The sequence below is a fragment of the Thermobia domestica genome, chromosome 17 (genome assembly GCF_964235325.1).
Source record: "Thermobia domestica chromosome 17, izTheDome1.hap1.1, whole genome shotgun sequence".
NCBI classification, from domain to species: domain Eukaryota; kingdom Metazoa; phylum Arthropoda; class Insecta; order Zygentoma; family Lepismatidae; genus Thermobia; species Thermobia domestica.
The window spans coordinates 83,178,924-83,205,869 of NC_137470.1; the positions used below are offsets into that span (position 1 = coordinate 83,178,924).

Sequence of the window (26,946 nt, forward strand, 5' to 3'; positions counted from 1 at the left end):
TATAATATTGCTTAAGAGTTTACAGCCGTAGACAATTCATATAGCCTAACCATTATGCGTGACTTTTACCATTTTCTTTCCTGTTATTTTAACCTCTTGTTTAAACTCGTAAGAACATTCATTGTGAATATTAAAAATTGTGATTCTGTAAATATATTTGAGAATTTCTATGATTTGTTTTTGCTTTGTATAAAACAAAGTTTGGAATATCAGCAATTTTGATTTCAGTTTTACTAATCGATGTTGAAGAATTCTAATATTATTCTTAGTATAGAATATTTCCGAAGAATAAAAATTTTGGATATCACAAAGATGTCAAAGAATGGAAGAATAGTACATGTGATTTGCTCACGGTCTATGCTGAATCTGCTGGCTTGTTTCATTTCGCACGGGGAAAATCTCTACATATGTGCAAGGAGCATGTGCGTAAATCATACAATATATGTGATGAACACATACATTTTATTGTATGCAACCCAATCATCATATTCAAGTATAAATATCTATACACAATCTTTCCTCTAGAAAACTGTTTCTAGGTTCGAACGATAAGCGTAAATAACAACAAACAGTAAAATTTGTGTGCACGTAAGTGATTTGATATTCATGTAAGACTAAAACGTTAAATGACACGTGTTATACACGCGCAAATGAAAAATGTAAATAGCTAGATCTTTTTAAAACTTCTGATGGAATTGTTATGTTTGTGTTAACTCCATGCTGCAGATTTAACAAGACCATTGTGCTTTCACGCAATACGCGTCGTTATGATATCCCTTTTATAAGAAAACATCTTAAAAAGATGGTTCATCATCTGTATATCTAGTGATGACAGGACAAAAATATTCAGTTAAGATTCAAACAATGCATATTATGAATCTTGATCCGTCTTTTTATATGAGAATTAAGCTGTCCAAGCTTCCAAACTTTAGGTTCATCTGAAAACTTGCGCAACACATCTTACTAGTACTTATTTAAGAGAGTGATAGTAAATTATGTAAGCCAAAGTTCAAACCTTAAGTGTTTTGATCCCAACAGCTTGTACCCAAGAAAAGGAATACGAATACGATGAATGTAGGCAAATTATCTCGAGGTCGCGTGGCTGTATAGTGAACGGTTTTCCGATCGTGCTTGGCAGCCGAGAAAAGTATTCCGGCGCTTGTCACTTCATGTACAGAGTACTGGGCACGTCTATCCTCACCACCAACAAACCTCAGTACATCAGGCACTGTGTTCAGGATAAACGGTCTCCCGACATCCTTGCTTCACTGCATATGGATCCCGAAATCTCGACAAGATGATTAGCCAAGGATGCTGCTATGAGTCACAAAACGGTTTGAAGGATTCTGTGATAACGCGTTCCATCCGTACCATGTTCGCCTGCGTCAGGAACTCCAAGAACAAAATTTCCATAACAGTCTGGAGTTTTGTCAGTGGATGAGCGCCTCAAACCCATATTTGCACCAGAATATTCTGTGGTCGGATAACGCGACCTTCAAGAATAATAGAGATGCCAACACACGCAATGCTCACAACTGGTCCAGCAAGAACACTCATTGCGTACGTGAAGTTGACAATCAACATATCTGGAGTCTAAATGTCTGTTGTGGTATAGTGGTAGGCCAAATAATTGGCCCCCATTTTTTCGAATATACTTTAACAGGGGCAGGGTACGCTAATTATTTGTTAGATGTTCTCTGTGAGCTCAGGGAAGAAGTCCCACTAAAACTCATGAAACGAAGTGGCTAAAACAAGACGGTTGTGCTGCTCATTTTACAAGAGTTGCGGGCGCACTCTTGCCCGTTTATTCCCAAACACGTGGATCGGGCTGGATAACGCTAGATTGCGAAACACGTGGATCACGGTTTCCTGGCCAACTTGTTCTCTGGACCTGCCTCCACTAGATTTTTTGGAACATGTCGAAGTGCTGGTTTATCAAGAGCGCCCTACTACAAGGGAGGACACGATGGACAGGAAAAGTAGAGCAGTCAAAATACTGGTAAGCATTCCAGGTGCTGGACGATCTTTTGAATGTTTTTGAGAGTTTTTGTCTAAGTACAATATATTCCTAAGTATGTTGAGAACTTGCAGTTCACGTTATTTAAGTTATTCATTATCTTCAGTTTGTTTATTTGCACCACTTTTGAACAATTAGAATATTTGTGCAGTGAGTTTCGAAAAGTGATTTCTATTAAAATGTTTACATCCGGGAGAGTGGCACTGATTTCATAAGTTTGAAATTTTAAGTTTTCTTTGATGTTTTATTGCTACAAAGTTGTTCCATACCCAGTTTTACCTAAATACCTAATATTTCAAACCCCGGAACTAATACTACTTACTGCTTTGTAATATTATTGTTTGTTCATACCTACACGAAATATGTAATGTTTGATACTGAATGCTGTAAAGAGTTTTCAACAGTACTATACATAGAACATGTGTCATCTGGTGTTCTTTTGGAGTCATTGCCAATTAAAACTGTTGTTCTGTAGTTCCAATTCAAAAACAAATAACAGACGTAGACGCCAAACCATAGAATTTAAATAAAAGTGTTTCCTGCAAAAGTTATCATTCACAATAATCCTTCCAAAGAAGTTGAAATTGATATCAAGTTCCATTTGAAATTTGGTAGTTGACCCCGTGGAAATATTTCAGCTACGCCACATAATATGCACGCATTACCGTTTGATTCCTGACATACGATTTACTCATACGTGCGCTACGAAAAGAGAAAAATGCCTTGCATGTGTGGTCTGATACACTATATAGATAGATAGATAGATAGATAGATACATAGATAGATAGATAGATAGATAGATAATCCATTCTGTCTTCCTTACACAAGCAGAATTTCTGTTTGTGAATGTAACTCTAAGGGATAGTGAATTTCTTTAAATAATTGGGCTTATCGAGTTTCTTTTTTTTTTTTTTTGGACCGGAACCACGATCCCATTTTGGATATTCTCTGATGTTCTATTTACGCCTCCGACTATATTTCAAGAACGTAAAGCATATTCTGTATTGAACATATAGAAAATAAAACGTTCGTATGACAAGTTGCAGGAGATAAATGCACTACACAACTTATTTATTACTGTTACACCGGAGCAATCTCACGATTAAAAATCCCGCGATTTACCACTGGTCCAACATCACCACTCTGTCTGATCTCTTTTCAATGAAATGTGATTGAGTTTCGAAGACAATGACATTCATATCTCTTGCAAACGATCGATATCTTTCCGAAATTAGCATGATATTACGTTGATCCTAAATATTGTAACATTAAGTATTTCAAACATCTTTTGTACTTAATAACATTTCAACTTGTCTCATTTTACTTAAGAGAGGAAAAATATTTGCACAATTTTTCCGATTGCCAAGCTTGGCTTACAAGTGCGAAGGTGACAATTTTAATTTAACGTTTTCCAAAGATAGCAAATGTTGGTTATTTTAAAATCAAAACAGCCGTAATCAAAGCGCTCAACCTTTCTGTAACAAGGTGTAATACTGAATATTAGTTCACATCTGATTTTCGGTTATATATTGCAAGTTATCAGTATCATTATACGGAATTCAAGAATTATTGCATTATATTTAGTATTTACGTCTTTTAAATTTACTTGCACAAACACACACACACATATATATATTTATATTCGAAAACATGACAATACTTTTTTCTTCTGGAAATAATATCGTTGGTTTTTCTTAACTTCATACTTCACATTACGAAGTCACAAACACTTACATTTGAATTCACTATCACACATGGCACACAAAATGCCACATAATAAAACCCTATCATATCGCAGAACATTGCCCAAAAAATTATAAATAATTCGAAAATATAATTATTATACAAAGACTAGAAAGTTTCTAGCTTTACATTTACACTTACTCTAGTGTCTGCTCTTTACGTCGGTTTTAAGAAATCAGACCCTTAGATATGTTTTCTGAGATAAATGCCTTGTAAATCACGTATAGTCGTTTAGTAAATCAATTGATTTATCTGATTTATTTTAAATTAGTTTTCTAATCTGATCTCTAGCAAAATCGCTGAATTACACTGTGCTGGTTATCACACTAGAAATGAAGAAACTGAATATTCGAAACAAGTCTCAGATGCAACTGTTCGGTTTAAGTTTACCTGTAGATAATTATTTCATATAGTAGTTATGTAAAGTTTTACATATCATAAATGTAAAGGTTATACAATAACATCATTACACCTAATTAAACTATTGGCTAATAATGAAAGATACCTAATGCCAGAGAATAATTCGCATATTCGCACATAAACAGCAGAATCTCTATTCCGTTCATATACAGGATTTTACATCTTATAGTTAGGTCTTCAAATTTCCATTAGAGAACACAAAATAGAGAAATGTCATCGCCTCTCTTATGTAAAATACATGTGTTATGGCTTAAGTAACAGTACTTGTATTAATGCTCTCAATATAAAATATTTTCTCACAATCTGAAAATTGACTTAATAATGATCTTTGTTTGCTGGCTATATCTCGTGATTTAAACTTAAACACAGTCGGTATACTATTTACAGTATACCACGTTGACACATCGTTTTTTATAATAAGAAACCTTTCTGGTAGTTACAGTAATATTTGCGAATATTGAATTACTAACGTCATTTTAGAAATACATAGAAATAGAATTGTACAAATATACACAAAAGTTTTGGAACATGAATGTCCAAATGTTTAAATTTCTTTCAGAACTTTTTGTCTCTTTTAGGTCAACGGTCACAATTGTTACTGAAGAAGTTAAACAACCGGAGGTGTAAGTACACTTAAACTAAGGCACTAAGAGTTATTCACAAATGAATCTTGAACTATTGACATTTCTTCTATGAGGAAAGTGACGAATGACACTTAAAGGTTGTGTTTGACAATCAATTCCCTTTGAACCTGACTACTCCAATGTAAATAGTTATTAATAGATATAGATATGGACAGTTGGCGGTTGATGGTATCAGATATTTTTTCTTTTTTTAGATTCGTAAACAATGTGCAAAAATTTATATCACGATTTTCTTGTTTTAAAGGAGAGTAGTAATTTAATGCGATTCAATGAGTTCCTTCTCCACTTTTCCTCTATCATTGGTAATGAATACGTTAATTAAGAAATGTAGGAAACTCAAATTTATTTCGACTATATTATGCAGATTTTAATTCACAAACAGACATATACTGCCGTTTTGTTGTAGTGCTCGAATACACTACGCTGAGGAGTTCAATGCCGGTCTCATAGAGGATACAGTCAATTAAAATTCTGGATAAAAGCTATCTAGTTATCTAGTTATCCTTAGTTATCTTCGCTTTTTATCTAAAAATGTGCTCCTTGTAAGAGAGGATGCCAAGTTTCTCAGAATTTCTTTATATCCTTTTTCTCTTTGAATTCTATATGATCCTTTCTCTATCTGATTTTTACATCCTTTTCCATATGTACATCTCAAACCTTATCGTGATTAATATTATTAGAATTGAAGTAAAAATGTGAAAGTACAGTAATCTATGACTGTCCTGCTTTTCATTACAATACTAGATGAAGACTTACAGCCACTTTTTCAAGAGTTGGCATTAACACGTCGTTAATGTGAAAATTTATCTTCTATTTTATTATTGATGATAATTGCATGTACAATAGGAAGTAACCTCTTTTGGTATTTCGTCTATTAGCCCCGAAACAAACTATTTGAAATTGCGACTGCCTGGCTCGTATATTAGACAATATTTACAACTTAAAAGTAGGTGAAACCTTTTTTCCGTTTGTTAACACATAAAAACCGGAGAAAAAAACGATTTCGATTCTATCACAATGGTGTAATGATTCCGTACTACAATGCTTTAATCATATATATGCTCCTCTTAATTTTGTATTTTTCAATAATTTTTTCCTCTCCTTACAATAAGTGTAGGTTGAGATTCATAACGTAAAGCACCTGAAATTTATTTTCTGACAGCCGTTCTTTGCGGGAAGATAGAATGCTATTACTAATGATAATTGGTTTATATTACTAAATCCTGTCTTAAACTTTTCATTCACACCTTACACCACAACAGAAATCGACTGTTTCTTAATAGTGAAAGTTCGTACCCTTTTCATTAGCAAATTCCCATATATTGTACATCTTCATACTAAACGAAAAGTATATGTAAATTCTTCGTAAAACTTGGAGCATAACTGTATACCTGGGTTTTGTAAACAAAAGTTTGCAACTGGTCAATTCTCATGCTATAACTCTACTGACTATAATTGAAAGTAACGTAATATTATTTTATATTAGAAATTGCAGAATACGTAATTACACGTAGTGACAGTTTTATTATTTCTTTAGTTTGTATTATACATGATGTTCCATACTATTCCATCAACAATCCGAGGTTGGGTGTAAAGCACAAATATGATATCAAACCTAACTTTTCTATTCCAACTGTAAACAACAAGTGATTGATATCCTAGACATCATACTGCACAGTCATCAAAATAGAAAATGTCAGTCGGGTAAATAACGATAAGTTCCATTCATAAATTATATCATTTTGACATCCTAACTTACATTTCTAAAGATTTATTTTTAAAATGTTTTTCTCTATCCCTCTCCGCAATTATGATTCAAAATGGTGTTATAGTTTGCTAGAATTTTCTGTGTATACACTGGACGCAAAATGAAATTTCTTGGAACAATTAATGTTTCTTTGAGCTTTTAATTGTGTGTTGGCAATATTGGTTAGAGAAAACAAAATAATACCCTTCAGTGTTATCGGGTTAACTTATGGAAGACTGCATCGTACACACGATCCTCATGTACAGGAGTTTTGTTATTATTCTTGAAGGTAAGTGTAAGATTATATTTGTTGTTTTCTACACATACATTTATTTTAAGACATTTATTATTTTGATATCAAAAATCAGTGATTAGAAACTCAACAATATATAATTAGAGTGTAAATATTGATGATTCCATATGCCATCGTAAGTCTTATTCTAGGATAAAAAAGTTTCTTTAGCCAAACAAAAGATCTTACATATTTTTTTTCTGTAAATACTTTGCAGACGGATTCCGAAAGAAACTTTCGCTTAGAAACAAGGTGTTAATTTCCCTGTTCAGTGTTGTTCTATTAAATTCCGGTCATGAAACCTAAAAAACAGTGAATTTGCTCCTTTGTATACATACTGGTTGTATATAAGGAAAGGCATTTTGACACTTCTTTGAGTATATTACTTAAAGTATAGCCATGGTTCTAATTAAATTGTGAAGTTTAGTCTTCAGAGCCCTGTGAAGTAAGATATGTATTTCAGGCAGAGTTCGTACTCAAACGTAGCTAGGACGCTCTTTTCCGAAATCCCGTGGGCCTAAGCCAAAGTTTCTAAATGCCTGAAAAATTCATTTTTTAAAATACAAATGGTTATTTGGAATAACATTTTTTGTAATACGACAATTGTAAGGTTCTTCGTAATTTTCGTGTCACATTTTTCATAATAGTTGGCCGGAATACTGATGTAAAACTTGGTATTGCTATGCGTATGTGCTAAGTTTTCTGAAATATATTTGCCATATATTTATCACGTTCGGTTTACTTTTCATTACAGATGATTCGTGAGCACCGGGCCCTGGGAAACAACCATATAGTAGTTCTACGCGAAGGTAATGCGTCTGATGCAGAAGTTGAAGGCTCATCTGATAAAAAAGCCACCGTAGAGAAGGAAGTATGACATCCTAATTCAAGCTCCTCTTTAGTCAATGGAAGTAGAGATAGCAAATATTGAAGAGGATGACGTTGATGACATTTCTTTAGGAACATGGTTGAGAACAAAGGGGAACACAAGTTCTCCGAAAATTTCTCATATTCACGTGCACAATCGAGACATACCTAAAGACAGCAGAAAGTATGTCCGGTGGCGAATAAAAGACATTGATGAGGTCGACTCTCATTGTGATCTAATTCTTCGGATCCTCCTGGAAAATTAACACCTTTGGAATATGTTAAGATGATGTTAAGCGATATCATAGAAAATTTTATATAACACTAAAATATTCTACTCGAAAAAGCTTGTAGCTCATTCAATACAAACTTTGCCGAAATCGAGCAGTATTTAGGTATTCATATAATGGCGGGAATTGTGAAGATGCCAAGTTACTGTACGCACGGGGCAGGTGACACTGGATTTAATCCAATTGCTAATGTTATGTCGCGAAATAGGTTTGATAACCTTCGTAATTTCCATATTAACGACAACAGTACAGTAACGTACTCTTCAAGGAAAAGTCTTTCGTTGATAAAATAAGAGAATTATATAAAAATTGGAAGTAAGGAATACAGTTCACTTGGTGAATTGCTTATACCATTCAACGTGCATAGTTCACTAAAACTGTCCATAAATAATAAACCAAAGAAATCGGGAATCAAAGTGTTGGCTGGAGCTTGAGCACGTGGCATTATCAACGATTTTGAAATTATGTAGCAAAGGTACGTTACAAAAGAATGACCGAAAACTTGATGTCAGTGGGGACATAGTATTAAAGTTATGTGAACATGTGATAAAGCACCAAAACTATAGAATGTTTGCTGACAATTCGCTTACGTCAGATGAGCTAATTTTCCTCTCTAAAACGTATAGGAATATTGGCTGTGGAAACTGTAAGATTTTCCAGGTTTCCAGAATGTTTGCTGAAAACAGATACAGAGTTGGAAAGATTGGGCAGTGGGTCGGATGAATATAGAACCGAAGTTGAAAGAAATATAATTGCACTTAAATGGAACGATAACAAACCTGTTCATATAGCCTCTTCTTACGTGGGACGAGGTCGTGAAACGATGCTGAGTAACATAAAACTAACATTCAAGTCTCCAGGCCAGCCATAGTATGAGAATACAACTGTTCCATGGGAGGCGTAGACTTATATCTTTGGTGCGATTTATCGAAGTAATTTAGAAGGGAGCGATTCTATTTCAGAATCGTGTTTCACCTCATTGACATGTGCATAGTAAACTCTTGGCTACTCTATCAACGACATTATAAAGCAAAAACTTACAAAATATGTCACTCTTAAGATATTGTTCAGAAATTGTACATGATCTCCTTCAAGCTGGCAAGTCAGTGGTGCGTAAAACAGTTCCAAGAAGGTGAGGGACCACAACGTCAACCCAAAAAGATTGTTTTAGATATGATGATGTAAGTGACTGGCCAGTTCACATACAAAAGAAACAGAGATGTAAGGTTTGCGTATTTCAGGATAAAGTGTGTGAAGTGTTACAAAGTATTCTGTCTCACAAAATATAAGTACTATTATAACTGCGATGTAAAATAAGCTAGGATGCATTTGCCAAAATCAGCCAAGCGCTTACAATCCTCATACTTTGGGATAGCTCTGTTAGTTAAATGTTGAAATATAGCTTTCGAATATGATTTGATGTATCAATATACATGCAGTAATGTAATTTCTTAAGTTTTCTTATTCTATATACAATAATGTAGTCTCCTAACTTTTCTGTAGTTCATTTATGATTTTTGATTCGGTTTCTGTGGGGTCAATACATTTAACTTGATGTTCAAGAGGTTTAGTTTTAATAATCTGATGATCGTGTACTAATACGACATGTAGTAGAGTAATTTACAATTTTTACATTTTGTGATCTGAAAAAAAGGAATGACTTTTCAAAAACAGAATTAGGTGAGGACAATGATGGTGTGTTATCGTCGCATAGATTGTAAATGGAGCGTGATATTTTCCCAATGATAAATGGATTCACGACGTATATTGACAGTTAATTTTGAAAAAAAAAATGAAATGAATATTTTTGTAGTCAGTGGCCTCATTTTCAACAGAATTAAAATTAAAATATTTTTTCTTGATCTAATTTAATCCGGGCTGGAAAGGGTTGAATATATCTGCTTTACTGTTTCAAATGATCTGATTATGAAAAAATACTTCCATTTTAATTTCTATTTTCACCTTTCAACGTTTCTAGAACTCAGTTCGATTATGCAACAGGGTGATTTTTATTAAAATTTACAACTTTATTAGTCGTTATATCAAAATTTAATACTCTACCTCGTAAATTGACTTTAACTTTAGAACTAGTAAAATAAATAAATTAGAAGAAGGAAAACTTTAGACAATAGCTCCATGATACTATATATCTGTTCAATGAGTAATTTACATAATTTTATTTTCCATTCAGGAATATTCCCCGCAGTATAATTATCGCAGTTCCTATTGTAACTGTTGTATATGTACTGATGAACGTGGCATACATGACTGTTCTTAAAGTTCCTGAAATGATCAGTTCTCAAGCTGTGGCAGTGGTAAGTTGAACTGCGAAATATTACACGCACCATAGATATACCAGTTAGAGTAAGAGAATGACATTTTGGAATAATTGTAACATTTGAGTCATGGAATTGAGAAAGGTTTGTGGTCTGCTAATAAATAGATAGTCTGGTAAACGATTTTTGGGAACTTGTTAAGCTGCTTTAGACCAGTTTAAATGGTTCTGATTTAGATCCGATTCGTTAAAATTTTCATTCGACACCAATAAAGTTCGTCAAACGTTATGCATTATTCAGTTAATAGTCATGAAGTTTATCGGATTCCGCATTCTTGTTTCTCTTCCGTTCGAATTATCACCGCAAGACGTCATTCCCAAATACTTTCTGTTTTCGTTTTCCTTAAGAGTAAATACTCATTTTTATCACCCAAACAGAAGAACAAACGATTATCCTTTTAATTCTCGATAGGATTGACAACGAAAAATTTTGAAAAGAATAAATAAAACGAATTCACTACTTCCAATGGACTTTTTTATACATATCTGGTACGTAAATACGATCTCAGATGATAGAAAGTATCCACTTTGTCGAATATGTATTTTAGATATTTTTTGAAGTGTTATCCAAATGATATTTAGTGAGTGAGGTCAAGTGAGTGTGAAATAGTCCTGATGATATTAACGTGAAGTGGTTAGTGTGATTTTGGGTTGTTATGAGTAGAACGTCGAGTGACCGTGATATTCGGTATCTTCTGAGTGCGACTATAGTGAGTGGGATGTAATGAGTTTGAAGCTGAATGAATGTTTAACATGAAATGGGTAACTGTGAACGTAATACATACCAATTTCAAATTTTGATTTTCGGGATGATGATAAAGAGATGAGCCAAGGCACCGCTTCATATTTTGGAGAGTGGTATGTCGTAGCCATCTCATTGACTCATATGACTTGAAAGTATATGGTACGGCAAATAAACAAGTATCGTTATTCACAACATGTAATCATGGCGGTTTGAGTGTACGTTTTCGAACACTAGATATAGTATCCTAGTGGCGCTGAAATGAGATATTGGATCTAACAATAGAAAGCAGAAATACTGAAATAAATTCATTAACTATTTATGACACTCTTTGGCCTCTTTATTCGCATAAAAATATCTGGTCTACTTCATAAATATTTTTTAATTTTCGTAACTTTTTCAACTTTCCGAATAAACAAAATATTAATTCTCAACGTAAGACAAATACTTATGAGTGATAAACCTGTATTCTATCCTTTCTCACATGATAATTTTACTTATTGACTTCCTGGTAACCATTAATCTTACAGTCTATATCGTTAAACCGTCTAAATCGAAAAAGTTATTTTTTCGACTTAAATGTTTAATATATCTCGATATTTATATTAGTTTGGTAGTGAATTGTCATTTAATATTTTTATTTCTCAAATAATGTTCTCTTTTGAGCGAATTGTTTCTTAATTATTCAAAATAATTTAATGGTTTAACTATTACTTTATTTATTTACTTTTAGTTGTTTGCGGATCGAGTTCTGGGCGTAATGAGCTTTATGATACCTTTAGGAGTCGCTGTTTCTACGTTTGGTTGTGCTTTAGGAATTCAATTTAGTGTTACAAGGTATAATATCTACATTATAAGTGACTTTAATCCAATGGAAGATATTTCCGGTGGGAGCTCATGTGGTTCGGATTCCACGTTAATCAGTAGGTGCACGTCTCATATAGCCTCGCTGCTGAACGGAACGTTAAACTGAACATCAACTCAACTCAACTCCAATGGAAGATCATATTACACGGAAAAACATCCCTTTTATTTTGAAACAATCTGAAAAGCAAAAACTTAGAGATTAGTACATTTCATTATTTAATTAGATTTTAAGTGCCTCGTGGCTTAGTTGAAATCAATGATATAAAACAGCTACCGCACGAGAGATATAATTTAAGGCTTAACTACATGTTGCCTGTATATTCTTTGAGAGCATTATGTTGTTATTATTTACAATTTGAGCTTTTTGTTACATGCAATTTCATCTTTTTTTTATTGCAATCAGTAAATCTTCTGCAACTCCAAAGAACTCCAACCCTTTGCTTCGGAGCGTGCACAGTATCGGAGCGCACAACACGGACTCTATGAATGTATATAATGACGTGGCTCGAATATCGTGCCTTTTTTGTCAAACATTACTGAAAATTCATTTTTCTGTTGGTAACGGAGCGTGTATTTCAATCAGTTCATTCCTTGGATCAATAACTGAATCCACAAATTGTTCTTCAAAACACGTTAATTTAATATATTGATATACTTTACAAAAATTGCCAGACGATTTAGGTTTGTAACTTATTAGTTTCTCACAATGTGTACAGTAGAAATCTATAATCACCGTACTGCACGTCCACAACTTCTGGATCGAGGAGAACGTCTCTGGATATAAATGACAGCTGTGACTATAATGAATAAGCAATCATAGACAGACTACAAGAAGAGGTCCTTCAGTTTGAAGTCCGATAGATGTTATAACCTACCCTGTAATGAAAGACTTCTAGTCAGCAACATTCACAGAAGCCTCCGATTACAGCTGATAATTTGAAACTATTTTGACAATGTAAAATGAATATTATTTGTAATATGAGATGTGAGAAGTCATTATAGGATTGGAGTATTAAAACCTGTAACGAACTGGATAGTTCAGAAAGAAGAACGTTACGAAAGGGCAGCCACGCAGACCAGAAATATTATGATTTCCTATTTGGAAAGTGAAAAAATGCCCTAAGAACACGGTTATTGTTTCACAAACGGATATCAGCAAATTAACTGATTGAATGTTAATGAAAGACTCTTTAACTACTCTTTAGGGACGGATTGTACTATAGTAAAGTTCTAAATTAGCATGCTCGAATACAAGGGTAGTAAATAAAAGACAATTTCTTTCATGAAAAGTAGAACATATTTTTCAGCAACTCCCTTTATACCATAAAATAATTCTGTTCGGAGATTTCATTGAGATTGTAGAATAAAATTATATTTTCAACACAGTTATATGGAACGGAGGTATCCGTAAAGAAACTAAGTGCAGCTACTTCAGCCATTAATTTAGCCACTTCTAAAACCTTACTGTGAACAGTAAAAAATTACTCCAGTAGACGTAACAGCATATAAACAAGTCGATCAGTGTTAGCCGATATAAGACATCACCGTGTATTAATCATTTTTTGCCGCTTTGGAAGGTATGTACACCTATGTCCAAAATGATTATCGCATATCTATAACTTTCTTCTTGTAAGAATGTGATTTGATAATGATTTTGCAGGGTACTTTCAATACTGATAGTATGTGTATAATCGGAAAATGCATATTTGTGGTAAATTTCATAGGAAGAGAATTATACATACGAAAATTAGAATGAGTAAAATAAAATGTTGCTAAATTAAAAAGAAAATTTATTTTCGTTTTATTGTTCTTATTTACTGTTCTATTGACATGAAATTTGCCACATACATGTCTTTGTTGATTATACACATACTAACATTATAAGAAATAGTGGGCGAATTCGCTATCAAATTATATTCCTACAAAAACATTTATAGACATACGACAATAATTTTGGACATGAGTGTACGTACATTTTGAAAGAACATTAGCATCTGAAAGTCAGCAGTTACTCATCTATTGTTCTATTAAGCGCTGGCAAATACAAATCTCTCAAATACCAATTCCACATAAAAACACCTCCTTCATCTCCAGTTTGTCGGACGATTTATCGCGCATCTCTCGGTTGTTTATCGAATCCCATCACTCTTACATTTTCTTGAAATCTAATACTTACCTTGGAAATATTCGAGGCTCATTAGGGCAACTCCACAACAGAATCATGGATTAATTTTTGGACTAATACACATCAACAAATAAGAATGTAGTTATAAACTGCTTCAATTCGGTTTCATCCATTCCGTTCCAACGATCAAAAACTATTCCTCCCTGTGTGTTTATCCATTCAAATAACATTTTCAGCAGCGGAGGCCGAAAAAGCAATAGAAATGCAGTTAATATTGAGTAGCATTCTTTAGCTGCAAAGCATGAGGATCCTGCTTTTTTCACGAACCGCATTCTTCCTTGAAACGCTGTACGTGGTGAACATACTAAATTTGAGACAGAATCTCTTTTCATTCCGTGATGTAGGTAGTTGATCCAATGTTTCCTGTGTATTATAGTTTATATCTGAATCACTATTACTGTCAGTCCCTTCCAAGGAAACTTCATTTCGTTCATTGTCATCTTTACGTACGTAGTCACTGTCTTCTTCAGAAAACACACTTTCTTCTCGACGTTAAAATTGAGCAACTTCTTCGCAAATAACGTACTTCTGTTCTCTCCCTCTCATAGTCAATATATAAAACACTACCATTTCACTAGAAAGTTCCGGAATCGCACTACAGTTTTGTCCTCATGGCCATTGAAAGTATTTTAATTTAAAAAGTGAAATAGTCAAATCATCAGATAGAATTTGTATTTTACTTACATTGTGAAATAAATTTGTAAAAATTGTTTTCTAGCAGTACATTGTGCTTTTCACAATATTGGTATTGTAGCTAAATGTCATTTGTACTTGAAAGACCTAAAGCAAAGAATTTTATAACTAACAATAATAGAAAATTAATGCTGCCCTCCATTGAACGAGAAAGTAAAATGAAAGAGAAACGAGAGAGAAAAATTCATAGTCGTGGGGTTTATTGGGCCCCATTGGTAAACAAAGCTATTCATTCATTTTTTAAAGGCATTCATTTTTTCAAAGAAAATAATAAGGAAACAAAATTATACCCAATTAACAAAAAGAACAATCAGAAATAGGAAGAGTAACAGCTCAATATTTAATTAGAGATAAATCAATCAAAAGGTAAACCGCAAACAGTCGTAGGGTTCATTGTCCTATGGATATTGCCGAGCTAAAAATCAAGGAAAATATAAATTTTTCTCTAATATATAAGTATGTATATATTAGAACAATTAGCACAAAATTGGCGAAAAGAACCTTCTCAAGATACCTGTAAGGAATTCTAGGCACTAATGGATTAGTATTTCGTATGTTACATTTTTTAATAGCATGATTTCCCTATAATTCTTACATTCCATTTTATATAATTTTTTGAGCAGAGTATATATTATTCCAATCTTCCATCTGTCTGGTATTTCTTCTCTCGTCCATATTTTCTATATCTTTTTTGCTTTCGGTTTAGGTCCTGAATGTCTTATTAGTTCTATGGTTATAACGTCATCTCCCGGAGCCTTATCAGGTTTTTAATCACATCATCTATTTCTTCTTTCGTAAGTGCTGCCTTACTTCATCCTCAGATTTTCTTTTTTGTGTGATTTATCGAACTTATCTCTATCTATGTGCTCCCGTTGCTTCTCTTATTACTATTCTACCTGTGCCAGGTACTCCAATAATTGTTTAAAGTAGTCTGTCCATATTTACATTAGTTTTTCTTTTCTTTCAATATCTACTGCTATTTCTTGTTTCCCGTTTCTGCATCTTATCACCTTGGGCTGACTTTCTTTTCGTTCCCTTCATTACTTCATAAAATTTTCTGGTTTCATTTTCTATATTTAAATGATCTATTTCATCTATCACTTTTTATTAATTTACTTCTTTTTTACAAACCATTCGCCTTTTTCCTGTTCTTCATAACGTAAGTAGTTGCTTCCACACATACCACACGCACGTCCACGGGACAAACGAGACTGATCCGCAATGTACAACGGGACATCCCAGGATCATCCGAATTTGATTGCAGGACATCAATAGGACCTCAGCGGGATATCCAAATGTCCGATAATATCCCGGAAAACGGAGTATCAACGAGACCTCAAAGGGATGTAAAATGTTAAATCGTGGGATAATGTGGTCGTAGGTATGTTCGGTGTGGGATATTCTGTCCCATCCGGGACCCCCGTGGACATCCGTGGACATCCTACGTGCAAATCTTTCAGGACGTCCCATGCAGGACGTCCATGGGATGTCTACTCACTGTCACGATAATCCCTTCAACTATATTGGATAATTGGGATTAAATGGGACGTCCTCTGCTGTGTGTTCTCATCTCTGTAGCATTTTTCTGGCTTCATTTTTTTCGGCTGATTATTGCTTGATATTCGAACGGAACTGTATTTTACTTCATTGTTTGCATTTTTCTGTTGTCCGAATATTTCCGCAGCACCTTTATTTATTACTGTTATAATGTCCCATTTCTGTTGTATCATTTGCGTTTCCTTGTCATGTTTTCAGACTTTCAATCATTTACTTGAATTTATCAGCTTCTCCGATCTTTAATCTCAATGTATTCCATTTGTCACATATAACATTTTTCTGTTGTTTTCTGTATCCTCTCAAATTTGTGTCCACTAAACAGTAGTCTATGTCTCAGGTTTGGGCCCCTTCGGCTGTTAGCATCCTTCATGGAGGACGTATATTTGAGGGTTATGATATAATCTATTTGATTTACCGTGTTGTCAGATTCCCAAGTTCCCAAATGTCTGGTAAGCTTGTACTCTTGACTAATTAGTTAATTATTCCACATTTGATTAGCATCCGTCCATTTACATTGCTTTGTGCATTCTCGTGTTTGCAACTGTGCTTCTTAGTTTGGCACTGAAGTCGACCAGTACCGTTATTGTATTAAATTTCGATGTATTCCGTCAGTTCTCGTAGAATCTTTCTACCTTCGCAATATCTGTTTCTTCAGTACTGGCATGAACTTTTGAAAGATTTCTGAATATTCTTTTATACAAATATTGCATACCCTTTCGCTAACTGGATACTCTTTGCAGAAAAGATTTTAGTATCTTATATCCTAGATACCTAGATAGTTGCATATCATCCAGTTGAATAAAATCCAGCTATATATTATCCAGGTTCAAGAGATTTTGGTTATATCCATATTTTTCTATTGTCTGTTGAACGACTTCTTCCATTTTACCAGGATCGTCCATTTTAACATTTTATTGTTCTTATGCTCCATGTTCCTATCCTCACATTCCATGTTGCTTAGTCGTTTCCACTGTTTCTTCCCAACTCCGGGGCTCTGGCTTCTGTTTCTTAAGAGTTCGATTTTGCTTGGTAGAAATTAATACTCCTCACCCCAACCTCGAAGTCCAGGAGTTTTCTGTTAGGGTCCTCTTTCCCTAGCCTTTGCTTTGATTTTACTTATAATCTACTGTAGTACAAAGTGAAATAATCATGGCGACAATATTATTTCAGGCCATTAAAGAACTGAAAGCTTGTCAACAAGATTTTCATACCCGGGCATTACTTTGAGATTCATTTTAATGCATTTAGCATGTTTCTCTTTATTTTATACTCTGTAAGATATTGTAGATTGTTTCAAACAATCGAGTAGTAGCCTATTCTAAAATCAATAAATAACCGAGTATTAAATCAACAAATATTCTCACTTCTCTTCCAGTAGATGTAAAATGCTAAATCCCTATTAGATGATACATTTCGTTCAAATCCGCTCTGATGATTTCCAATAATATCATCTGTGTATGGGTTAAATCATGCTAGTAGAACGTTTGAGTATATTACTAGGTATATGGAATGTCCACAAAGGATAAGTGATCTGATAATTAAAGTAGTAGAAAAATAATGATTCTAAGCCACTGAGCTCGTACCCATTTCGTCAGTTCCGCCTGAAGCAGAGAACGACTTTCCCAGTGCCGCCTGATACGCGATGTCTGACGACCCAGGTATGACTCGAGAAATTGAGCCCTCCGTTATAGTGGTGTATTCGTTCCCTTTTACGACCCTTTTTAGGGGGTTATTCGTTCCCTTAAATGAGCACTTTTTAGGGGTGTATTCGTTCTCTTTTATGAGCACTTTTAACCCCTATTTTAACATAGCTGAAACTACACAGAGACTACGCACATAGCAGAGCTGATAAAAGAGTGTAGCCTACTTTCAACCAGAGCCCTGCAAACCCAGGCCCAGCCCGGATGGATCTGAATTCTGTGCCCGGCTCGACCCGGCCCGGCCCGAATCTCGAATCGGGCCGAACCGGGCCGGGCACATTTCGGGCCGAACCGGGCAGGCCCGGCTCGGCCCGAACACTGTGAAAGACGGATCGGAAACTAATGTTGGCAGCCTGTGTTAATCGTAATGTGTTTGGGAAATTAACTCTTTATTCAAGACTGTAAAGTACTGTACTGTTACTACTCTTATTATTACTACTACTGCTACTGCTATTATTATTATTATTATTATTATTATTATTATTATTATTATTATTATTATTATTATTATTATTATTATTATTATTATTATTATTACTCATACTATTACTACTACTACTACTACTTCTGCTACTACAACTGCTACGACTTCGTGTCAGAGTTGACATGTCTGGTGGTACATAATTTACAATCTAAGTACAGAAGAAATCAATGAAATACTAGTTATTATGGTCAGTCTGCGTAGAATGCGAATAGATGCTTGACGAGGGGCAACGGTGGATCAGTAGGTAAAGCACTCACATCTGGTGCTAGAGGTCGTCGGATTGATCCCTCCTCGTGTTATGTGAGCTTTGTGGTGGACAAACAATGTGAGCGTGGGAGTTTTCGGATTAGCCCGTTTTCGTCCACTGTCTTCATTCCATCAATTCACCCATCATCATCCATACGTCTTGAGCCGTAATTGCCTAAATGACATATGAGAAAGTCAAGTCCTTGACCTACTAATTAGAATTTGTTCCCTACCATTAGACCACGGAAGCCGAAACCATTGCAATTTGTAGTAATGTTCAATTAGCACGGCAGATTCCAAATCATGTTACATGTTCCTGTATTCTTTACAATTCGATGCTACAATAATAATAACAAAAAACAATGATCAAATAAATCACCCAGACCCCAGGATCGATGAAGTGTTCCTGGAACGGTGCGTAACAAGTAAATAACAGAGATATATGACGGAATGCGAGGCAGTAAATCAAAACAAAATCCACACATATCATTGTTGAACGAAAAATACCTCAAAAGTCCCCTGAATGAAAAATGTATAGATATCACCTATCATAAATGCCTCTTAACATCACATATAATAGAAGGGATAGTTGATATTAAGAAAATGAAAATATAAGGTTTCTTAAGAAACAAATAGTGCAAAATGAACACCGCTTTACTGTATTTTCTTGTACGCATCGAATAGCACTGAAACAGAGTCAACAGTCTCAGGCTTTAGGAGAAAAACTGAAAAAGCTTGATTTTATAAGGAATTTGGGAGTTATTTTTGATTCAAAATTATCCTTTATTCAACATATTGAAACTATTTGCAAAGAAGCCTACAAAAATATTGGATATATTTATCGAGTCAGTAAAGATTTCCAAAATGACCAAACTTTAATTGTACTGTATTATGCATACGTCAGGTCGAAATTAGAATATTGTAGTAATATGGGACCCTAATATACAGAAATACTCATTCTTGATTGAGCGTACTCAAAATAAGTTTTTAAGGCTTCTTACACTTAAGAAAAAATTCTACCCGAAATTTGAAAGCTACATTAACCTTGTTGAAAATTTTAAATTTGAAACATTAGAACTCAGGAGAAGAAATATTGATTTATTATTTTTACACAAACTCTTTCATGGCAAAATAGACTGTCCTGATCTTAACGACCAAATATGTATCCACGTACCATCCACTAACCATCCACGTACCATACGCACTGCTTCGAAAAATACATTTTTTGTATGACAGCGAAAACAAACGTCTTAAGCCGATCTCCTATATGGAAAACTAGTGCAACCTACAACAAGTTAGTTAAAGAAAATTCCAACCTTGATGTACTGGCAATGGGTGTAAGTAGTTTTAAGAATTCTATTAATTATGTAAACCGAATGTAATTATTACTAAGAGTTTTATTAACCTATATAATCTGTACAACGTATATACTGTGTAACACTGTAATTAGGCCTGTGCCTGATATGTCAATAAATCAATAAATCAATTTCTCCGTTCCTGAGCTATATAGCCTGTAGTACTAAAAGCTCTTTCAGTAGACGCACTAGAAGCAGGGATGACGAGATACTGACGCGCTAATTTACACAATTTTGGTAATGTTTGTTCTTGTTGCTTCCACCACTGCAGTATATCTAGTTATCTAACACATGATGAAATGTTGAGGTAGATGTCTACTTCATCATCAAATTCATCAGAGACTGAATGTCTATCTTCCCAATCCATTAGTTTATTCTTCTTGGTAGGTGGTTCCAAGTTATGCCAACTAGGCTAAAGGAGGCGATGATGGTGAAAAATAAATGAAATAGTGGAATGAATAAAGTGGGAGGAAACAGGAGAACACCGCGAACCCCCCACACGGTGTTTGTCCACTACAAAGTTCACTTGGCGAGAGCTCGGATCAAACCAGGGACCCCATACACCAGAGGTGAACGCTCAACCACTGAGCCACCGTTCCAGGAACACCTAATCGACCCTGGCGACTTGGTGATTTATTAGATCATTATATTTTGTTATATTTGTAGCATCATACTATAAACAATACATGAACATGTAACACCATTCGATATTTGCTTTGCTAATTGAACATTACTACAAATTGCACTGATCTTATGAGCACGCCAGTTCATGGTTTTGGCCTCTGTGGTCAAATGGTAGCGTACCAAATTCTACTTACTAGGTCAAGTGCTTGACTTTATCATACGTTCTTTAGGTAACTACGGCTCAGGCTTTATGGATAATGATGGGATGAATTGGTGGAAAGAAAACACTGGGAGGAAGCGGGATCACCCCAGAAACTCCCATGCACACGGTGTTTGTCCACCACAAAGCTCACATAGCATGAGCAGGGATTGATCCGACGACCTCTACCACCAAATGTGATTGTTTTTTCTACTGAGCCACTGTTCTCCCTCGTAGATCAAGCACCGGTTCACATTCTACGCAGACTGGCCATAATAACTAGCATTTCTCCATTTTATTCTGTATTTAGAAGGTAAATTCGGTACCACCAGACATGTCAACTCTGACGCGAAGTCGTAGTAGTTGTAGTAGTATTAGCAGTGATCGCAGTAGTAATAGTAGAAGTAGTAATAGTAATAGTATTACCAGTACATCGCAGTCTTGAATAAAGAGTCAGTTTCCCTAACACATTACGAATAACAGGCTGACAGTACGAACACGGCAAAAATAAAGGCAGTGGAGGACATTAAAAAAACAAATAGGCTGACAATATTAGTTTCCAAACAGTTTTTCAGAGTATCCGGCCCGGCTCGGCCCGGTTCGGCCCGAAATGTGCCCGGCCCGGCTTGGCCCGGTTAGGGCCCGGTCCAGTTTGATATTACTTGAAACGGGTCGCGCCGGGCACCGGGCCGAACCGGGCGCGCCCCGGCCCGTGCAGGTCTCTGCTTTCAACTACTATATAACATAGCAGAAATTACATAAGAGTATGAACACAGAGAATAATGTGAGTGTATTCGTTTTCCTTTAAAAGCATTTTTTCGGGTGTATTCGTTACCTTTTATACCACTTTTTTCAACCCCTATTTTAACATAGCCGAAATTACATAAAACTAACTAACTAACTCTATGGCCTATGGAACCTGGAGGTTCAATGCCTCGTTCACAAAAGCTCTCCACTGATTTCTATCCTTAGCTAACTGCATCCAGTTTCTACTTTGCATTCCAATCTCTCCGAGATCCATCTTAATATTGTACTCCCATCTGCGCCTAGGTCTTTCTAATGGTCGTTTCCCGATTGGTCTTCCAGTCAAGACTTTGAAAGCGTTTCTACTTTCTTCCATTCTAGCTACATGACCCGCCCACCTAAGTGTCCTAGACTTGACGACCCTAACAATGTTGGGTAAACCGTATAAATTATGTAGTTCCTCGTTATGAAGTTTCGGCCATTCCCCATTCCCGTTCCTCTTGGGTCAGAATATTCGTTTCAGGATCTTGTTCTCAAATACTTTCAGCCTATGTAACATAGCAAAGAACATATTTTCCAAGCGCCTATTTAACATAGCGGAAACTACATAAGACTACGTAACACAGCAGAGCTAATAAAAGACAATGAACACGTTTTCAAACCCTTATGTAACAGCAAGAATTACATAAGACTACGAACACACAACTATGTAACATAGCACCGCCACTCGTATTGCCCAGCTATGGAAAATCGAACACTCCGAAAACCCTTTCTCTTTTATAACCACTTTCTACGGGTGTATTCGTTCCTGTTTATGACCCCATTTTAGGGGTATATTTGTTCACTTTTATGAGCAATTTTGAACCCCTATTTTAACATAGCAAAAGTACATAAGACTATGTAACATAGCAGAGATAATAAAAGAGTATGGCTTATTTTTCCACCACTTTTTAACATAGCCGAGACTATCAACATATACTACAACCCTTATGTAACAAAGCAGAAATGATAAAGGAGTATTGATTATTTCTCAACCTCTATATAACATAGCAAAGATTACAAAAGACTATGAACTCATTGCGGAGCTAATAAAAGAAAATGACCACATTTTCCAACCCTTATGTAACACGGCAGAGCTAATAAGAGTTTGGCTTATTTTTCCACGAAATTTTAACATAGCAAAAATACATAAGACTATGAACACAGAGACTACGAACGCACATTTTAGCATCACTATGTAACATAGCAAAGACTACAAACATAGCAGAGAATGGGTGTATTCGTTCCATTTTATCAGCCCCTATGTAACATAGCAGAAATTACACAAGCATTACACATATCGCAAAAGTACTCACCACCGAGGTCAATGTTCAAATATTTAAATGCGAATAACTCGTAAACGGAGCAACGTATTGAGGTGCTGTTTAACATTTAGTAATGTGTCATCAACTACTACATGTCGCAAAAGTACTGACCATCGAGGTCAAAGGTCAAATATTTAAACCCGAATAACTCGCAAACGAACAACGTATTGAAGACGATTTTCCACATTTAAAAATAGGTCATCAATTACTACATGTCCCAAAAGTACTGACCATCGAAGTCAAAGGTCAAATATTTAAAGGTAAATAACTTGTAAATGGAGCGACGGATGAATTTGTTTGACCTATTCAGTTCTGTACCAAGCACAAAAATTAAAGAACGAATAAATTTGGGTGTCCTGTAAATTTATATCATTTTGTACTACTCAAATAAACGAAGGAATAAATTTGCACTAACCAGAAAACCGAAGGAGGGCCTTTTTAACTAAATCAGATTTTTATACAATTTTGTACTTTTCCAATAATACAAAGAATAGATTTAAGTGTTCCACGTTTTATACCAGCGAAAAAAATGGACGTCCATTTTAGCTAGCTGAGAATTTTATATCGTCTTGCACTATTTAAATAAACAAAGAAATAAATTTGCACTAATCACAAAAAGCGAAAAACAACTATTTTAACTGGCTCAGAAGTTCTATACCATTTTGTACTATTTAAACAAAGGGATAACTTTTGAGTAAGCTATTCAATTTTGTAGCAAGAAGAAAAAAGGGAAGAAGGGCCATTGTCAAAATCTCAGAATTTTATATCATTTCGTAATACTCAAACAAACGAAGAAGTAAATTTGTATGGAGTTTTGTACGAACCAGAAAAAGTGAAGAATGAATAAAATTTGAGAGGAATATTTCCTTATGTATCAATTGGAAAAAGTGAAGGGCCATTATAGCTTTGTATTATTTAAATAAAAGAAGCAATAAATTTTTACTTGTCAGAAAAGGTGAAGAAGGCTCATTTTAACTAACTCGCATTTTATACATTTTGTGCTACTCAAATAATCGAGGGAATAAATTTGAGTAGTCTATTTTAGTTTTGTACCAATCAGAAGGAAAGCAAAGAAGGTCCATTTTAACTAGCTCAGTATTTTATACCTTCCTGTACCATTTAAAAAACTGAGGATAATTTGAGTAGTCTATTTCATTTTTGTACCCTTCAGAAGAAAAGCAAAGAAGGTTCATTTTATCAAGCTCAGCATTTTATAACTTTTTGTGCGAGTTAAAGAAATGAATAAATATATTCGGGTGTCCTATTTCCTTTTGTACCAACGAGAAAAAAGCGAAGAAGGGTCATTTTTAACTGCCTTAGAATGTTATACTATTTGTAATGTTTAAACAAACGAAGGGTTAAATTTGTATGACGCATTCAGTTTTGTACCAAACAGAAAAAGCTGTACAAATAAACGAAGGAAAAAATTTGAGTGACTTATTTACTTTTGTGTCAACGAGAGAAAAAGAAAAAAGGATCATTTTAACTAGCTCGGCATTTTATAACTTTTGTACTATTTAAACAAACGAAGGGATAAATTTGTACCAACCAGAAGAAAAAGCGAAGAAATTCCATTTTAACTAACTGGGAATTTTATAACTTTTGTACTATGCAAATAAAGGAACGAATACATTGGAGTTGTCTATCCTGTGTTTGTACGAATCAGAAGAAGAACAAAGAAGGTCCATTTAAACTAGCTCACCACTTTATACTTTTTTGTGCTATTCAAATAAACGAAGCGTTAAATTTGAGTGGCCTATTCAATTTTGTACCAAGCAGAAAAGAAAGTGAATACTTCCTTACTTTTGTATTAAGAAGATAAAAAAGCGAAGGTACATTTTAACTAGCTCAGAATTTCTGTAGCTTTTGTACTACTCCAATAAACGAAAGAATAAATTTGCGTTGTACTTTTTACACCAACCAGAAAAAACGAAGTACCACTTTAAGTAGCTGAGTATTTTATACCACTTTTTACTACTCAAATAAACGAAGAAATAAATTTGAGTGGCCTATTGAATTTTGTACCAACGAGAAATGCCATTTTAACTAGCTCATAATTTCTGTACCTTTTTGTGCCGTTCTAATAAACGAAGGAATAAATTTGTACTAACCAGAAAGAGCGAAGAAGGAACATTTTTACTAACTTAGAATTTTATATCATTTTGTAATACTCAAATAAACGAAATAATAAATTTGTGTGACCAATTCAGTTTTGTAGCAAGCAGAAAAAGGAAAGAATTGCTATTTCGTAGTACTCAAATAAGCGAAGGAATAAATTTGGGTGGCCTATTTAGTTTTATACCAACCACGAAAAATATCAAAGAAGGTTCATTTTAAGTAGCTCAGCATTTTAAACGTTTCTGGAAGATTCAAATAAACGAAGGAATAAATTTGAGTGTTCTACGTTTTGTGGTGCTAGATTTGGTACTATTTTGTATATTGTTGCGACACCCAGAGAAAGGGCCACATTACAGTAGCACTGCTAAAAAAATATTTCCTTTCCCGTCACTAAATGAAATGAAATGAAATTGTTGAGTTTTACGTCCCACGGTTATGCTGGTTAGGCTAAAGGAGACGGTGATGGTAAGTAATGAATGAAATGCTGGAATGAAGAAAGTGGGAGCAAACGGGAGAACCCCGAGAAAACCCACGCACACGGTATTTGTCCACCACAAAGTTCACTTGGCGGGGGCTGGGATCGAACCCGGGACCCCTAGCACCAGAGATGAACGCTCTACCACTGAGCCACCGCGGCCCCCATTCCCGTCACTAAGTAAGGCCCATAGTTCTATGGTTAGTGGGCGTGTGTTTCGCGAATTAGGTCTTACATTTAATATAGGTTCACAAAATACCAACGGTGACGCTAAAGTCCAAAGTTTCCGGGTCACTAACTACATATTTGAACGTAAGATTTTTGAACCAGCGCTGCCATTGGTTACAGATGAAAAATATTCAATTAGAAGAGATTTGCGTCATAATTCAATTTTAACTTAATTCTGTAGAGGAGACTCTATAGCAATTAGCGTTATTAAGGGATGAAGACGTACTAAAGAAAAGTGATGAAGGACGACGAATCATGACAATAATATAAAAGAAAAAACAGCATGCTTGGCCATTTTGAATCACAGTGCTAATAGAGGAAAAGGCAGAAGGAAAACCAGAAGAAAAAGGAATCATATAAGAGTAAAAATCAGTTCAGCAAGGAAAAAAAAAGTTTTCAAAGTTCCATGTTGCATATCACCTATAGAAAGTACTGAATTATCAGCTATGAACAGTTTTATTCACCTAAAAAACTATTATTATTTTTGTTGCTGCAGATATTATGCTTCTTAATATTTATGCAATTTAATTAAATTAAGAGGGGAACGTTACGAATGATTTACCTAACACTTGTATTATTAGTATAGTGAGGGTCCTAAGGTACAGTCTATTGAGCGCAAATTTGTTTCTATATAAGATAGGACACCTTACTAGTGTGGAAGGCAAAGGGCTATTAACATTATTTTTTTAGTGTACTTCATTAGCTGAAAGCTCCTTATCTATTGCATTTTTTACGTGACGGGAGAGACAATAATTTTTTTTAGCAATGCTACTTCAAAGTGGCCCTTTCTCTGGGTGACAAAACAATATACAAAATAGTACAAAATCTAGCACGACAAAATATAGAACACTCAAATTTATTCCTTCGTTTGTTTGAATCCTCCACAAAGGTATAAAATGCTGAGCTACTTATAATGAACCTTCTTTTATATTATCGTGATTGACACAAAACTAAATCGGCCACCCAAATTTATTCTTTCATTTATTTGAATATTACATAAAATTCTGAGT

At 34.7% G+C, this 26,946-nt stretch overlaps 1 protein-coding gene across 4 annotated transcripts in view; it reads left to right on the plus strand.

Annotated features, from left to right (window-relative positions):
• LOC145673792 (b(0,+)-type amino acid transporter 1-like) overlaps nucleotides 1-26,946 on the plus strand; it is a 715,231-nt gene that overhangs the window by 559,504 nt on the left and 128,781 nt on the right. For 3 of the 4 annotated variants that reach the window (XM_081743553.1, XM_081743550.1, XM_081743551.1), the window contains 3 exons: nucleotides 4,759-4,803; nucleotides 10,212-10,335; nucleotides 11,831-11,934. In XM_081743553.1, coding sequence (XP_081599679.1) covers nucleotides 4,759-4,803; nucleotides 10,212-10,335; nucleotides 11,831-11,934 — 273 coding nt within the window. The remainder of the gene's footprint in view (nucleotides 1-4,758; nucleotides 4,804-10,211; nucleotides 10,336-11,830; nucleotides 11,935-26,946) is intronic. The other variant, XM_081743552.1, reaches the window with a different exon arrangement.